This window comes from Ciona intestinalis, unplaced genomic scaffold, assembly GCF_000224145.3.
Source record: "Ciona intestinalis unplaced genomic scaffold, KH HT000212.1, whole genome shotgun sequence".
NCBI lineage: Eukaryota > Metazoa > Chordata > Ascidiacea > Phlebobranchia > Cionidae > Ciona > Ciona intestinalis.
Genome location: NW_004190533.1, coordinates 1 through 15,696, shown reverse-complemented (window position 1 = coordinate 15,696; position 15,696 = coordinate 1). Strand labels below are relative to the sequence as shown.

Here is a 15,696-nt window from a genome sequence, read left to right as displayed (position 1 = left end):
GCCATATTTCGTTGTGGGTAACATACCAAACCATGAGCCTATTCCTACTACAGGGGCAATAATATTGAAAGTTAAGTTGTTATACCTTATGTTTAGGAGTCCCGTATACATGGGTGTTTCTTTTTTGGCGAAATGCATTGGCCGTTGAGTATTTTCCATTCGCGGTATATTTATTATAAAACTGCTTTTTTATTATTAAGATTTCATTTTTAAAAAACTCGGGCGTTGGCATCGAAAATAACCTTTAAATATGCGCGAAATCGCGCTGCGTCATGGTGTTTTTTTTACACGAGTAGTCATAAATTATGATGGAGAAGCCAAAAATTCTTCAAAAACAAGCTTGGTAAAACGAAAAACTTATTTTATGTATAACTTTTGACTCCCTGTTGATGCAACGCTTTTCCTAAACGAAAGCCATAAAACGTGCCATAACAAGCATCACGAATTTCTTATCAGGCTTAAAACCAGCAAATCATGCTTCGTCTTTTTGTGGAAGTAATCAAAAGTTGGCAGCAAACTGATTATGAAGCCCCTACACTTTTATATTTACTGGCGCTTATACCAATCGCCCACGTTATTAGAAACTCTTAAAAAGTCTGAGTGTAAAAAACGCGATCTTCCACTAATACAGTTAACTGAATGAAAGAATTAACGAATGTTACCTAATTAACCTCGCGGGGTGAAGAGAGTCGTTTTATAACATGGATATTATGTCATATACCTCATAACCGCTTAATATTTACCACAAAAGTTTATTAAAGAAAAACAAATGGCACATAGTGCAAGTAACAATATCATTTGTTCTATTCTGCCCCCGACTCTCAAAGTACAACACAAAGTCATATATTGTGCACCGTGGTCGGCTTTTAGTTTCAGTGTTTCTCAAAATAGAAAACTGAGATAATTTTTACCACAAAAGATAAAAATATTAAAGGTTGAGTTGGTATGTACCTTATGTTTAGAAGTCCCGTCCATACCCGTCCCACCCCATGATAAAGTGATAAAAAAAACAAATGGCACACGGCAGTGCAAGTAACAATATCATTTGTTCTATTCTACCCCCAACTCTTAAAATACAACACAAAGTCAAATATTGTGCACCGTGGTCCACATTTAGTTTGACACATTCAGTGTTTCTCCAAATAGAAAGAAAAATATGATTAAGTGTTTTACAAAATGTAAATTCTAACAAAAATTGTAAACCTGTGTAAATACTTAGCAATATTGTCGCATGTATAGTGTACGAATTGCAATGCGTATGTATTCCACATGCAAAAACTACAGAACATGTAATACATCCAATAATCAGGATTGTCGAGGCAGCGCCTATACTGTCTGGGAATTTGGGAGGGCACGTGTTGGTAAGATAAGTAATCCTCACATCGATTCACGCCTGAATCAAACTGTGTCATTTAAGTGGAGACGCATAAAAAGTTTTTGATCGAGCACAGTCGACCGTTAATTAATACTATGCTAATTAGTTTATTACGTGCTCACACATTAAATCTTAGATCTAATGTTTACTTATAGCATAAGTTGTTACCACAATTACAAGTTTTTTTTTATATATATTTTATTGCATTGGTCTATATTTAGTTATAGATCGACAAGAAATTAGTTTTCATTCATGTCTTCTTCATTCATGTCTTCTTGTTCAGTGTTTGACATTTCTTCAAGATCTGGTTGAAAATGAAAGAATATTGTTTTATACGACTTGCTACGTCAAACATAATATAAAGCATTGAACTATCTAATCTTATTTTACTTTAGCAAATAATTATACGACGTTAACATCAATTCGCTTAGTAATGATTAGTGTACCTGAAACCTCTTCTTGGTTCCCGAGCCATGTACGACGACGACGACGACGACGACGCCACGCATCAGTGGATTCAGTGAGGACGAGAAGTCCGATGACGAGCAAGAGAAGAACTAGTGACTTGTTCATCTGTAGCAACAACAGTTAGTACACATTATTACACGTATGTACAAGTCACTTACGTTGTATCTTCCGAAGAAATGATAATTTCTTGAATGAAGTCGTTGGTTTATATATGAAATTCGGCACTTTTTCTTGTGCTTACTTATTTTAAAGATTTTGTTTAAAGAGAAAAGTCGCTAAGCAGCATCATGTTTATTATCGAAACACCATCCTAAGAGAGAGGAGTTAGGAAGCAATTAATCACGACTTTCACCATATGATTAGAAAATCTTTTTAGTACTTTCTACGGAGAAATATTCTTCTAATCGAAATCTACTACAATAAAGTTAAAAGATGTCAAAACTTATCTTTGCAGTCAAAACATGATTATGCTATACTTTCCATGGCAGCGTTAATAATAACGGCAACCATTAACGTTTACCTACCTGCTGAGTATCGTTCATAAAACTGGCGAAATCGGGCAGTCACTAACTATTTCGTCGTTTGGTAAAAATGACGTTGATCGTACCGTATGCATACGAACAATAACGATACCTCAAAAAATCAGTTTTTTGATTATTACATAGACCTTATTTTTATACAGATCTAATATTTGGGGGGTTTTTAAAATATTAAAATCGTTTTTAGGCCGTTCGCAATATTGGCTTTGCCTGTCAGCCGTTACGATCGATGTCATTTTACTTTTACGAGCAGCATAAATTTGTTCTGAAATATGTAGCAAGCACCTTCTCTACATCTGCAGATGGCTGTTACAGTGGTTAAATAAATCCAATGGCATTAGCCACGAAAAAAAGATTAAACCGTGAAATTAATGCTTTAATGTGTTAACGGTTAACTTTTTAACTACGTTGCACAATGTGGGATATTTATATACGTTATTCAAGCGATATGGTGGTATAAATGTTGAAGGAAAAACGGTCGTTTTATTTAGGATGTCGCGAAGTTATAAGATATAGGGTTGCGTGTTGCGTGAGCGTACAACCGTATAGACTATCTGACTTCACTCTTTGGAGATAAAACTTGGAAAACAACTTTGGTAAAACCGAGCACGAATTTTATGTATAACTTCCGACTGCCTGTTGATGCAGAAAGCTATAAAACGTACCATAATATGCTCATACACAGAAAACATTAAAAGTTTGAAAGATTTTAAAGGGCGTTACATGTTCTGTAGTTTTTGCATGTGGAATACACACGCATTGCAATTCGTACGCTATACATGCGACAATATTGTAATGTGATTACACAGGTTTGCGGTTTTAAACACTTATGTTAAACAAATTATAATTTTGATTCGACCTTACATTATTGTATAAAGCCGGTATTAATTTTTTTTCTATTTTTGGAAACACTGAACGTATCAAACTAAATGCGGACCACGGTGCACAATATATGACTTTGTGTTGTATTTTAAGAGTCGGGGGTAGAATCGAACAAATGATATTGTTACATACACTATGTGCCATTTGTTTTCCTTGGTAAACTTTTGTGGTGATTATTAAGCGAGTACGAGGTGTAAAACATAAAATTCCTGTTATAAAACGACTGTCGTTGCCGCACCAAGCGATGTTAGTTAAATTACATTCAATAATTATTTTATTCATTCAACTGTATAGTAAAAGATCACGCTTTTTACTGTCAGACTTTTCACGCGCCAATAATAACGTGGGCGATTGGTATAAGCGGCTGGATTAAAGCGCCATTAAACTCGAAAGTGATGCTGGGACTCCCTGATAAGAAATTCGTGAGGCTTGTTATGTCACGTTTTTTTACTTTCGTTTGGAAAGAGCGTTGCACCAACAGGGAGTCGGAAGTCATGCATCAGTTACGTTTTACCAAGCTTGTTTTTAACGTTTTTTGGCTTCTCCGTGATGTTTAAAATCTAACCTGTGTTTAAAACACGTTGACGCAGCACGATTTCGCGCATTTTTAAAATTTATTTTCGATGCGAACGCCCGGAATTTTTTTTTTTAAATTATACAGCGGGTATTATAGGTAAACGAAAGAAACATTTTGAAACCGAAAGTTTCACTGGTCACCAGCGGCAGTATTACCAACTCCTAATAGCATACACGAACTACTAAATTTTACGACTCTGTGCGAAAAGGCGCATTTTATTAATAAAAAAGCAGTTTTATCGGTTGATAATAAATATACCGCGAATGGAAAATACTCAACGGCCAATGCTTTTCGCCAAAAAAGAGACACCCATGTACGGGACTCTTAAACATGAAGGATAACAACTTAACTTTCAATATTATTGCCCCTGTAGTAGGAATTGCCTCAGAGTGTCTGGATGTTACCCCCAGCAACTACGTGTGCTACGTGTGCGAGTCGCGTTCACGCAATGCGTAGCGTTTGGCTTCGTTGTTTAGGAAGGACTGTCTATAATTATAGCATCAGTTGTTACCACAACTGAAAGATTTTTATGTATATTTTATTGTATTGCTTTAGATCGACAAGAAATTAGTTTTCATCCATGTCTTCTTCATTCATGTCTTCTTGTTCAGTGTTTGACATTTCTTCAAGATCTGGTTGAAAATGAAAGAATATTGTTTTATACGACTTGCTACGTCAAACATAATATAAAGCATTAAACGACTCAATCTTATTTTACTTTAGTTTGGCAAATAATTACTAGACAACGTGAATACAATTTGCTTAGTAATAATTTGCGTACCTGAAACTTCTTGTTGGTCCCAGGCCCATCGACGACGGCGGCGACGCCACGCATCAGCATCAGTTGATTCAGTCAGGACGAGAACTCCGATGACGAGCAAGAGAAGAAATAGTGACTTGTTCATCTGTAGCAACAACAGTTAGTACACATTATTACACGCATGTACAAGTCACTTACGTTGTATCTTTCGAAGAAATGATAATTTCTTGAATGAAATCGTTGCTTTATAAGAAGTTCGGCACTTTTTCTTGTGCTTACTTTTCTAAAGATTTTGTTCAAAGAGAAAAGTTGCTAAGCAGCATCTTGTTTATTATCGAAACACCATTCTAAGAGAGAGGAGATAGGAAGCAATTAATCACGACTTTAACCATAGGATTGGAAAACCTTTCAGTACTTCTACAAAGAAATATTCTTATAATCGGAATCGAATAATATAAAGTTAAAAAATGTCAAAACTTACCTTTGCCGCTCAAAAGGGCGATATTTTTACTTAGTGCAGGGGTATATCTATATAGAAAGCAGTTTTACCGTTTGAAAATATATGTATCAGTGCTACTGATATTAAATACGCCGTGAATAGAAAAGACGCGTTATCGTTCGGCAGCTACATTATTTGCATTTTCCCGGAACAAATGAGAAACTTATGGACGGGACTTCTAAACATAAGGTACATACCATCTCAACCTTTAATAGTTTTATCTTTTGTGGTAAAAATTCTCAGTTTTCTATTTTGAGAAACACTGAAACTAAAAGCCGACCACGGTGCACAACATATGACTTTGTGTTGTATTTTGAGAGTCGGGGGTAGAATAGAACAAATGATATTGTTACTTGCGCTATGTGCCATTTGTTTTTTATCACTTCATCATGGGGTGGGGTGTGTATGGCTGATACCTGCGGAGAAATTTTCGGTTGCGAACAGTTGCCCGGCCGCAGTCGTCTATTTGTACCACTTACTGGTCTAACTGTCGTACTTGGACGATTTTGCCGTTTTTTTGTCCCATTTTTTTGGGAATCATCCAACTTATCCGGGTCCGTACTGTATTACCTACAACGAGTGGTATCAGACGCTTAGTATGTTCGGACCATCGCTCGTGAGATTTTATGTGACGGATTCGCAGGGCGGCTTGTCTCTCGGTTATAAGGTTTCGCCATGTTGGATGGGAATGGTACCGTCCGGGATAAAATCTCTAATTGGTCGCCCGAAGATACACATCGCTGGGGAGAAGCCGGTGTCTCTGTCTGGCGTGTTGTGGTATTGCAGCATAGCGCGTTTAAATGCGTCTGTGTCGATATTGCCGTTGGGACCGTGGTTGTCGACGATCATGCGTTTGACAGTCTTCACTCCTATTTCTGCCCTGCAGTTACTGTATGGGAAGGCGACGGATGAGGTAGATGATGTACGCCCCAGTCTTTTAGGAGTTTCGTTGTAGTGGATGCGCTAAATTCTAAGAGCGGAGTGTTGGTGGGGTTGGCGACGCACTTGGCTGTGATAGCGTCATTCGGTTACATTGACTGCACTTTGCGCGAGTAGCGATTGCGGAGGTTATTCCCGGCCATAATACGGACGACTCTGCACGTAATAACATCGACGTTATGATCTGGTGCGCTGCGTGGAGACTATCGAGGACCCGGTTTCTAAGTGATTGGGGGATGACTGTCCGGTCACGGTAAAGCAGAACGCCGTGCGGCTTGGTGGAGTTCTTCGTATCCCTGCAAAGAAGGATCGCGGAAGAAAGATTTCCGCGGGATTACCGGTTTTGGGCTCTTTGTTGGTGGAAGGTGAACAATGTCGTCTAGGAGTATCATTTTGTCAAATATTGTGCACCGTTTCCTATTTTACAACGGGACCAATGCTAATAGGCTATGTCTTAATTTTTTATAGTCGATTCCGACTATAAGAATCTTGTTTGTAGATATACTGAAAAGGTTTTCTAAACATATGGTAAGAGTCGTGAGTAATTGCTTCCTAACTCCTCTCTCTTAGGATGGTGTTTCGATAATAAACATGATGCTGCTTAGCAACTTTTCTCTTTAAACAAAATCTTTAGAAAAGTAAGCACAAGAAGAAATGCCGAATTTCTTATATAAACCAACGATTTCATTCAAGAAATTATCATTTCTTCGGAAGATACAACGTAAGTGACTTGTACATGCGTGTAATAATGTGTACTAACTGTTGTTGCTACAGATGAACAAGTCACTATTTCTTCTCTTGCTCGTCATCGGACTGACGTAGCAAGTCGTATAAAACAATATTCTTTTATTGTTCCATACCTTAGAATTACGATTACTTTTCCAACTGCGTGGTAACTTGTGGTACACAAATAAACTAGCGCTAACTAAATACACAAAAACATGAAAAGTGACTACTTTGGCTACTCATGAACAGTGACTGCTTTGGCTATTTCCAATGTATATAACTAGTTATATATACATTGCTATTTCATTGCTCACATTTACATGATGATACACAAATATGAATTGAAAACCAAAAGCTGTTAGATGTCGTGTTAGTCAGAGCTTTACATAAATTTATTGAATTCCTATACGATATGTTAAAAATATATATTTAGAAAAAGTTACTTATGACTTTGAATTGGGTTAAAAATGAAAAAAAGAAGCATAGTAGAATGGCAGGTTTTGCGAAATTTTTTGTCAAAATGAAGAGTTTGTTTAGGTTTATTCAGGCAACACTGATAAACAGTTCTTGTTTTGTAAGAAAGAATCGTGGAATTCTGGGAGTGCTAGTGTTGTTTATGGGAATGCGTTTTCGTGTTTGGATTTGTTGTTACAGCTATGACCAAGGAAAACTGGAAATCTTTTAGCTGGTGACAAATAAAAGTTGTTTTTTATTGGAATTCGTTTACTATGATACCGTAATTCCTTTTGCAGACTAGTGCAAAATGGTCATTGAATTACGTACCGAAGTTATAGTTGAAATCTTACATATAGAGATGTGCAAATGGTATAAAGTATATTTTAAAATACTTTAAACCACTACTCATACATTGACAACTTAAATAAGAATTAGCAGTGTTGCACAGTTGTAGAAAATATTCTAAAGCTCTGTTAACTAAAACACTATATGTGTGCATTTGGTAGTCCTAATGTGGTTCATGGCAGAAGTAGAAAAGGCTTTCGAACCATCTAATGAGTTGTGGTTCTTTTGATGACATCATCTGGCCCGCACATAAATCTTCGCTTTTTTAGATTGTTACGATTTATTAAAGAGTAAATTTCAAAATTTACTGTTGTATAAAATTGTTGTTATTAACCTAAATGCACACATTATTTGCATTAATTGATAAAAATGTTATGGCTTCCCATCCAATCCTTTCTTATCAAAATCCCTGGTTCAGTGCATGATTAAAAATAAAACCTCACCCATATGTTATACCATGTTCAATGTATTTGTATCTCATGTATAGTAGTTGTGTGACTATGCTAACTGTAGCAACTATTTGTGTTTGATCAATTGAATTGGATTTATATAAAATTAATGGGCTACCTTTATACTGTTTCACTTTTGGACTCTTCTAGTAACATAATGTTAACATAATCTTGCTTTCAAACTATTGCGAGTAGTCTTACATAGTAAAGGCACGGGAACTGTGCAGTATCGTATGTTACTACCAAAGTAAAATGACCTGCTAAGTGCCAATCAATATTCTTTGCGTGCAAATCCAGTATGTAATAAGGTTTACATGTTATTAGATAAGTAATCTATTGATGGCAGGCTCATTAAGTCAATGGATATTAACATTATATGTATACCTAGCTGAATACCATGTATATTAATATGTCTAGTTAATAATATATGCTAGCTAGTGACAACGGTATGCATTTTATTACACACATTTGATTTTGTCATACCACTTAATGTAACTGCACTATATAGATGCTGTTTAATTTTCTTGTTTTTAATGAATAATTTAGTTGTAAAAAAAACAGATATTTTTTGTGTTCTCCCATACTGTTTCTTTGCATGCGTAAATACATCATGTAGACCTACTAAAAGGACCCCTTAAAGGGTGTTTTTAATTTTTAGGTAGTCTAACAGATTTTCTGGCATGTCAAGTCATGGCAGATAAAGCAGTGGTTTAAATTTTAATAATTTAGGTCCATTTAGTTTGCATGAATTCACAAAGCCAGTATTTTACCATGCATGATGAACACCTGTTTTTAATCTTAATTGGTTTTCCACCCAAAGCATCACAGAGAAGATCCTGATAATGATATTGATTATTGAAGCTGTTCATCTTTAAAAAAACTTGCTTATCAATGTTAAATGTTCATTTACTGTTTTACTCAAATATAGCTCTGCAAACAAATATACATATGTTGACTCTATATTGATTATTTCCAGGTTAGTGTTGTAGATGTTACATAGCAACTACAACCCTTGCTTGTAAATTGTTTTTTTTACTAATATAATAGGGTGGGGAAAGATGAGACATCTTTTCATACTGTTTTCCCATCCCATTTGGCAGTAACTAGAGAATATTCAAAGAATTATAAAACTGTATTTCTCACGTCTCCTGTAGACTCTTGGTAATTGTTTAAAACCTGATCAGGTTGTTTGGACACTGTGTGCTAAAGGTCCCGTCTTCCTCCATCCTATATTTTTATATATATTATATTAATTATTACATATATATATACTTAAAAATTAAAAAAAATATTTTGACTTTTGTTACCATTTTATTTTGTACTGTCTCACATTGATAAACAGTTCATAACATTTGCTATGAATCATATTTATAAATATTCAATTATATCTATAAACATACTCCCATGTTTCCCATATGCTATATTTACCTCAACCCTCACTAAACATATGGTGAATGTGGTGGCCTGAGCTCTTATTTCTCTTTTACTGAATAATAAATAACCTTCAAGATTAAGTCTTCTCAAGGGCAAGTAAGCCAGTGTTATAAGGTTATGTCTTGATGATTTGAAACCAGTTTCAAAATGTATGTTTCTTGTAAGGATTAAAAGATGTGCTTATTCATTTTATTTACCTATGATTTCTGTATTAGTACTGGGTTGTAAGTAGTTAGTATTCTATATCCTCCATATCTTATTCTAGCAGTCAAGGGAGTAGTTAATCAGTGGCTGTATTGGCTCTAGAATTACTACAGTAATGAACCATAACTGGTTCAATGAACCATTGGCAGCTTTGTTTTAAGAGAGCTCTTACTAAGACTTGCATGGCTTAATATTAAAGAATATGACTAACTCAGGAAATAAAGTGTTTGTTTCGTATACAGAATCGTAGGGGGGGTTTACTTTAAAAAAAAAAATTTTATTACCCCCCCCCAAAAGGGGGGGGAAATCCCCATAGGGTTTACTTTTTTAATATATTATATACTATTGCTTTGTAACCTTTCCCCCCCCCTAATATGTGTCCCACGAAACTTCCACTAAATAAAAATTATTAAATAAAGTTTAGCATTTGTTGTAAAATATGCGTTTTTAAAGTTTGATGTTCCACAAAGTTGCAAAGTAATCTAGAAAAAACAAACTTGGCTTTTCTGCGAAGTATGAGAATAACTGTATTAACCTTTAGTTTTCAAATAAAAATGTTAAGGTTAATGTTAATGTTACTGTCCTCACACCGGCACAGTAATGCTTAAGAGTCCTGTGATGAATAATTTAAAACATGTAGATTCCATGTGATCTCAGTTTCAAACATTACAGACTTAATCTAATGATTGAAAGCAAAGGGTTTACTGGTTGATGCCCACTAAGTAAAATGCAGCGAAGTAAAATTTTATCAATTCTGAAAAGCGAATTTTTTGAAGGTTCTTTATCGTAAATTGTGGTTTGGATCCTTACGGTTAAGAAGTCCCATCTCTTCTTTTCTGTTGTAAATTTCTATATTTTCCTTATTTTAACTTGTCTAAAAACTTGAAGTTTATGGTTTGTTTCGGTGTTGTTTTAATTACCTAAAACCAGTGGCGCATCCAGGGGGTTTAGGGGGTCACGACCCTCCCGCCCCCTTATGAACACCCCCAAAAAATTAATAAAAAATATAAAAAAAAATTGTTTTTGATTGAAACCCTCCCTCTTATTTTTTCTGGCTGCGCCACTGTCTAAAACCATATGTTTCTGTTAATTGCCGTCTTACCTTTTCTGTTTGCACTGTCATGTCCTATTTTGTGGCAGACAAAAACAAGTTTATTTATACTTCCCTACTAACGTCTGTTGCTGTTTTAGTGCTTTTTAAATAAACCCTAAAACAGCTCATGAAATGTTTTTTTAACAGAGGACATGGGAAACTGTCAAATCTCAATTTGTGCCACATTAGAGATGGCCAATATATCGTGTAGAACGTTGTAAGAAATGAAATGAATGTTAATGGTGGAGTTGGGACCGTTAATACGGATGAATCGGTCAATTCATTTACTCCCTTAATATCCAACCTAGTGGTTGGCAACCAAAGGGAAACGAGAAAGATGGAAAATAAAAACGACGACTCTATTGAATTGGTGAGGTTTAAACAAAGCTCTTCAACATCTGATTGTGATGTCACAGACGAAGCTGGTTGTGATGTCACAAACGTGGTCGATTGTGATGTTATAAAGGCAGCCCAGGTATGAAAACAGATGAAATAAATATGTATTTTAAATGTGATAACTTGTATTTAAACATTCAAGTTACTTAATGCCAATAACGTAGCTATCGCATTTATGAATGTTTTTGGTGTACAACCTAAAACAAATGAAACAAGCTGAAAAACTTTTACTTGCAAAGTTATTGTACAGCAATAGCCTATTTAACATTATAAAAATAACTTATAATATTATCCTCAATTAAATGTTTTACTGTAGGCATTTTTAAAGGATGTCGTATTATCGCTAGAATAAAAGTTAATATAAAATAATAATAATAATAAATAGTTATTATCTGAACAATAACTATATTTAACTGTTTATTTTAAATGCTGTCATTACAATGGTTATTGATGGTTGTGTTTCCTGCTTTAGTGTGAATTATAAATAAATAAAACCTCATGCAGCTGTTTGGTTAATCATACATTGTTTGTTAGAATAAGATTTGACAGCAAATAATATCAAGCCTACATTTCTTAACCAGGATTTTAACCAGTGTACTTATGCCCTTTAGAAAAGAGAGCTAATAAAAAGTGATGTCTCATTGATAAAACATATTTGACTTAACAGTTAACACATTGTAACTTTTGTTCATTACTTCAAATACAGTAGCGAAGATCAAATTAATTAAAACAACAAAGAGAAGAGAATTAGCAGCAAAACAACAGTCATTAAAAACTTGCCATGGGTAAAAATACTTATCAGATAAACAGGGTATAAGAAGTCTGGAGTCTATAGGAATGGGTCATGAACCATGAATGGGTAATAGAAAACTGACTAACTTTAAATTCTAGGTTGACAGCGAACATGTGACGGACAACGAACGAGTAAATGATGATGGAAGCTCCTTATGTTCAGTTGATGTGCAAGACACGCAACCATCATCACCAGAGAGCAAGAACGATAAAGTTTTACAGAAGACGACGCAGACAAGCAGTCTCAGTGACTCGTTCAATGATGATGTCGCGTCATCCACACACCGACCACCGAGTAAATCTCATACTTGTGAAAGTTGTGGCCAACTTATGAGGCAACCAACAACCACAACACAGTCAGATAATTCAATCTGCACAGCCATACAATCCACTTCGGTTGGTAGTTTCATATTGAGTGTTTATATTTATACCGTGCAAGGGCAAGTAATTTGCGCGCGTGCCTTAGCGACTTGGCCCATAGTTTACAGGTTACAGGCTAACCGCTGTTATACCCCATTATGGGTGTATGGCTTAAAGGCTATTCGTATAGCTGCCTATCTTTTGAAAAACTTTGCTTTTTTGACCCTGGCATATGATATGTTTTTACTTTGTGCAATAATATTTATAATTTACCATGTTTAACCAGTCTATCTTCATAGAGTATTATAATCTATTCCGGGGTAAATGCCTTTATATTAGGTTACCCATGTTGGGCGCCTATAATTGTAACCTGGCCATTTGTGGTTGTTCTTTAAAATAATAAATACCCATTTAATCTACATATGTTTGACTTAACTTATACCAATTGTTATCAGCTACAAAGTCAAGTCCATGCACAATTCCATTCAGTCTCAAATACAATTGAGCGGAAATACAGATTTTAGGCTTTTGCTAGGGATTAAATTTTCCGATCCAAATTTTATTGATTTTTTATTGACCGCTAGGTGGATGCATGTCGTATATGTCATTGTGAGACGGACAATGAACTGGGACCTCTAATTGCTCCTTGTAAATGTAAAGGAACGCTTGAGTTTGTCCATCAGTCTTGCTTGCAACAATGGATTAAAAGCTCAGGTCAGTTGCACAAGTCATTTGAAGTGACCAGACCTTTTAATTTGTGTGCCACATATTTTTAATCGTTTTTGTTTGCCTCACTGGTTATGTGGTGCTTGCATTGTAACTGAAAGATACCGGGTTCAATGCTTGTTATTGATACTGATAGACATGCGTGTTCTTAGGCAGGGCACTTATAACAGACGGTCCTCCAACTCAGTGGTTAATGATGGGTTGTAGCACACTGGATGTAGGGGTAATGGAACAACTCTGACCTAAATCACATGTTCCATGGCGTAAAATTTAAGGCCTAATTTATAAATTAAGTGATACCGGGTTTAAAAGTTATTCAAACATTCCAAAACACCCAGGAAAATTTCCAAACAATGTAAAATATTCATCAAAGCATGGTTATTTGCAAATGCCAAATGGTAAAATAGATAAACCTCAAAGGTAGTACATTTTGGTTTTTCCTTAGTAAACTTTGAGTTGTTTATATACGATTAGGAAACAGTTGAAACACATGTTACGATATAGCAAGGAAGCTTCATTGTATTTAAACTAACACCACTTCCTTATGCAAAAATACTTACTTCCTTTTAGTTTTAGCATCATATCGTATAATGTAGTATTAGAACATATTGTGGGGGTAACTTTGTAGGGTTGCTTAATTCTAGTAATTGTCCATATAATTCAATTGTAACAATAAACTAAAACAATCTATTATTAAAAATCATGCTAAGAAACACCAGACTTTATTTCGTTCGCCTAAAACTTGCTTACCAACATATTTCTGTGAATCCAGTTGTTGATTTGCTTATTAAAAGAAATGCCACAGCCCACAGCCCACAGCCCACAGATATGAGACTAAAATACAATTCAAAATATGTAGCTTTCATGATCCTCTTAGCAAAAAAAGGTTTTCTGTCGATGTTTTATAATGATAAAGTTAAACCAATTTGCCTCAACTCAAAACAGTTGTTTGCAAGTTTCTGCTATGCCTCCATTATATTGGTTGTTTGCGTGAATTCTTGCCCCTGGATTTTGTGGCTGTACTGGATACAACAAACACACTTCCAGTTTTAAATATAATTCAATTTATCTGTAAGTGAGTAGTGACAGCTTTCAGCGTAAGCTTAATTGAGCCATCATTACGGGCATTATTATATGAACATGTCAATCATATTCTCCATAAAGAGCAGATGATGCATTTTTGATATTAATATCTTCCAAGTGTTAACATTATGTTTCAACACTTCCATACCACAGCTCTAATATTAACACTATGAACAATGTTTAATACACTCAACCAGATGTCTGTATTCAATACTGGCTTTAGTGCTATATCCCCTGATCCAGACTGTTAGAATATGAATATTTCTTGCATGCATTTGTTAAGAAGCAACAGGACATTTTATGTATAGTCATTGTTGCCATGTTTTTTAAGTTTTATAATATGATTGACATTATTAAAACACTAGAGCAGTTACACTCATAGTTGTCGAATATGTTTGCCCTCATTGATTAATGTGATGAAAGCAATATATTTTTCGCTATATTTTTTTTGTTTCAAATGACATGCTTGTTTACATTAAAACTAGGGTGCTAATATAATGATGTCAGTGTCACCCTTGTTTGAGGAACATGTCACGGTTGTCACTCCATGCCTCATACACCCCTAAAGTTTCGCCTATCTATGTGTGTATTTTATAACAGATTTTCTGTGTTGTTAAATTATTTATCAGCCATGGGCAATAATTTGTTGCAAAAATCATGCGTGCAACCGTCACACTTAGCACAGCAGTCCCAAGGTGTTTCTGACCATAAGACCATTACTCTTATGCAACTGAGTGTTACCAGCACAAAGCTCTTTAATGCAGACTTCATGAATAATATATATGTTGTTTCAACAGATTATAAACATTGTGAATTGTGTGGATTTCATTTTGCTATGGACTCAAAGTTAAAACCAATTACAAAGGTTAGTTTTATTTGGATTGTATTTTTACTTTGTACTGTGTTTGATAAAAAAGCTTTATTTTAATGAAAGACATGCAACATATATGGTGTATACGTGTATGCATACTATGCTCGCTGTCAAGTTATAACATGGGTGTCTTACTCTTGAAGTCTTCTTATACACCAGACACACATGGTGTATTAATACACCTCATGCTCACTGCTAACTGTCAAGTTTTAACATGGATGGTCTTAAATTCAAAAAAAACACATAATTTAAATTATTGGCTTATCTAGTATTAATAATTTAATAAATTTATTCCAACATTTCATCCACCGTTCAGCATGATATGAACAGAGTTTTTTACTTTTGTTACTGGTTCACTACACATAATACAAAAAGTTCCAAAACTTTGGGCACCACAGAACCCTACATTACACCAATGCATTTATTGCCACACTATGACTATATAAGTCTTTAATATTAGAATGTGATTAGAATCAGTTATGTAGTAAAACTTCATCACAAAACAGACTTAAAAATGTTTTTTTTCAAGGCTGTGCACATCACAATGCATGTGGATGAACGGGCAAAACTTTAGTTGTCACCCCAATTTTTTGGTTAAAAGTTAAATATATATGTATGTAGTANAATAATGTAAAATACCCTGATGCTGTCTTACTAAAAAGCAGATAAAATGTTAGAATAAAATTTAGGTTTTAAATTAATACCAGATTAATCATTCTTAA

General features: G+C 34.9%; 1 protein-coding gene and 3 long non-coding RNA genes across 4 annotated transcripts; 2 read left to right on the top strand and 2 right to left on the bottom strand.

Moving 5' to 3' along the window:
• Nucleotides 1-1,552: 1,552 nt before the first annotated feature.
• Nucleotides 1,553-2,107, bottom strand: LOC104265408. The gene is made up of 3 exons (XR_717137.3): nt 2,002-2,107; nt 1,822-1,948; nt 1,553-1,679 (listed from the first exon to the last, which is right to left on the bottom strand). It is a non-coding gene; the product is annotated as an uncharacterized LOC104265408 (long non-coding RNA).
• A 2,338-nt stretch (nt 2,108-4,445) lies between these two features.
• LOC108950528 lies at nt 4,446-4,953 on the bottom strand. Its single transcript, XR_001975251.2, has 3 exons — nt 4,800-4,953; nt 4,623-4,746; nt 4,446-4,473 (listed from the first exon to the last, which is right to left on the bottom strand). It is a non-coding gene; the product is annotated as an uncharacterized LOC108950528 (long non-coding RNA).
• A 1,600-nt stretch (nt 4,954-6,553) lies between these two features.
• LOC113475311 lies at nt 6,554-6,991 on the top strand. Its single transcript, XR_003397057.1, has 2 exons — nt 6,554-6,760; nt 6,814-6,991. It is a non-coding gene; the product is annotated as an uncharacterized LOC113475311 (long non-coding RNA).
• A 3,900-nt stretch (nt 6,992-10,891) lies between these two features.
• LOC100180123 lies at nt 10,892-15,046 on the top strand. The gene is made up of 4 exons (XM_026839373.1): nt 10,892-11,221; nt 12,034-12,330; nt 12,879-13,008; nt 14,901-15,046. The coding sequence occupies exons 1-4, from the start codon at nt 10,976-10,978 to the stop codon at nt 15,029-15,031; spliced, it is 804 nt and encodes a 267-aa protein (XP_026695174.1). The 5' UTR covers nt 10,892-10,975; the 3' UTR covers nt 15,032-15,046.
• Nucleotides 15,047-15,696: the final 650 nt, after the last annotated feature.

Bases quoted from the DNA above. Each gene is read 5' to 3' on its own strand.
- LOC100180123 (XM_026839373.1), top strand. From the start codon at position 10,976: ATGAATGTTAATGGTGGAGTTGGGACCGTTAATACGGATGAATCGGTC. The intron at 11,222-12,033 runs GTATGAAAACAG...TTTAAATTCTAG, and splicing joins ATGTTATAAAGGCAGCCCAG to GTTGACAGCGAACATGTGAC. The intron at 12,331-12,878 runs GTTGGTAGTTTC...ATTGACCGCTAG, and splicing joins CAGCCATACAATCCACTTCG to GTGGATGCATGTCGTATATG.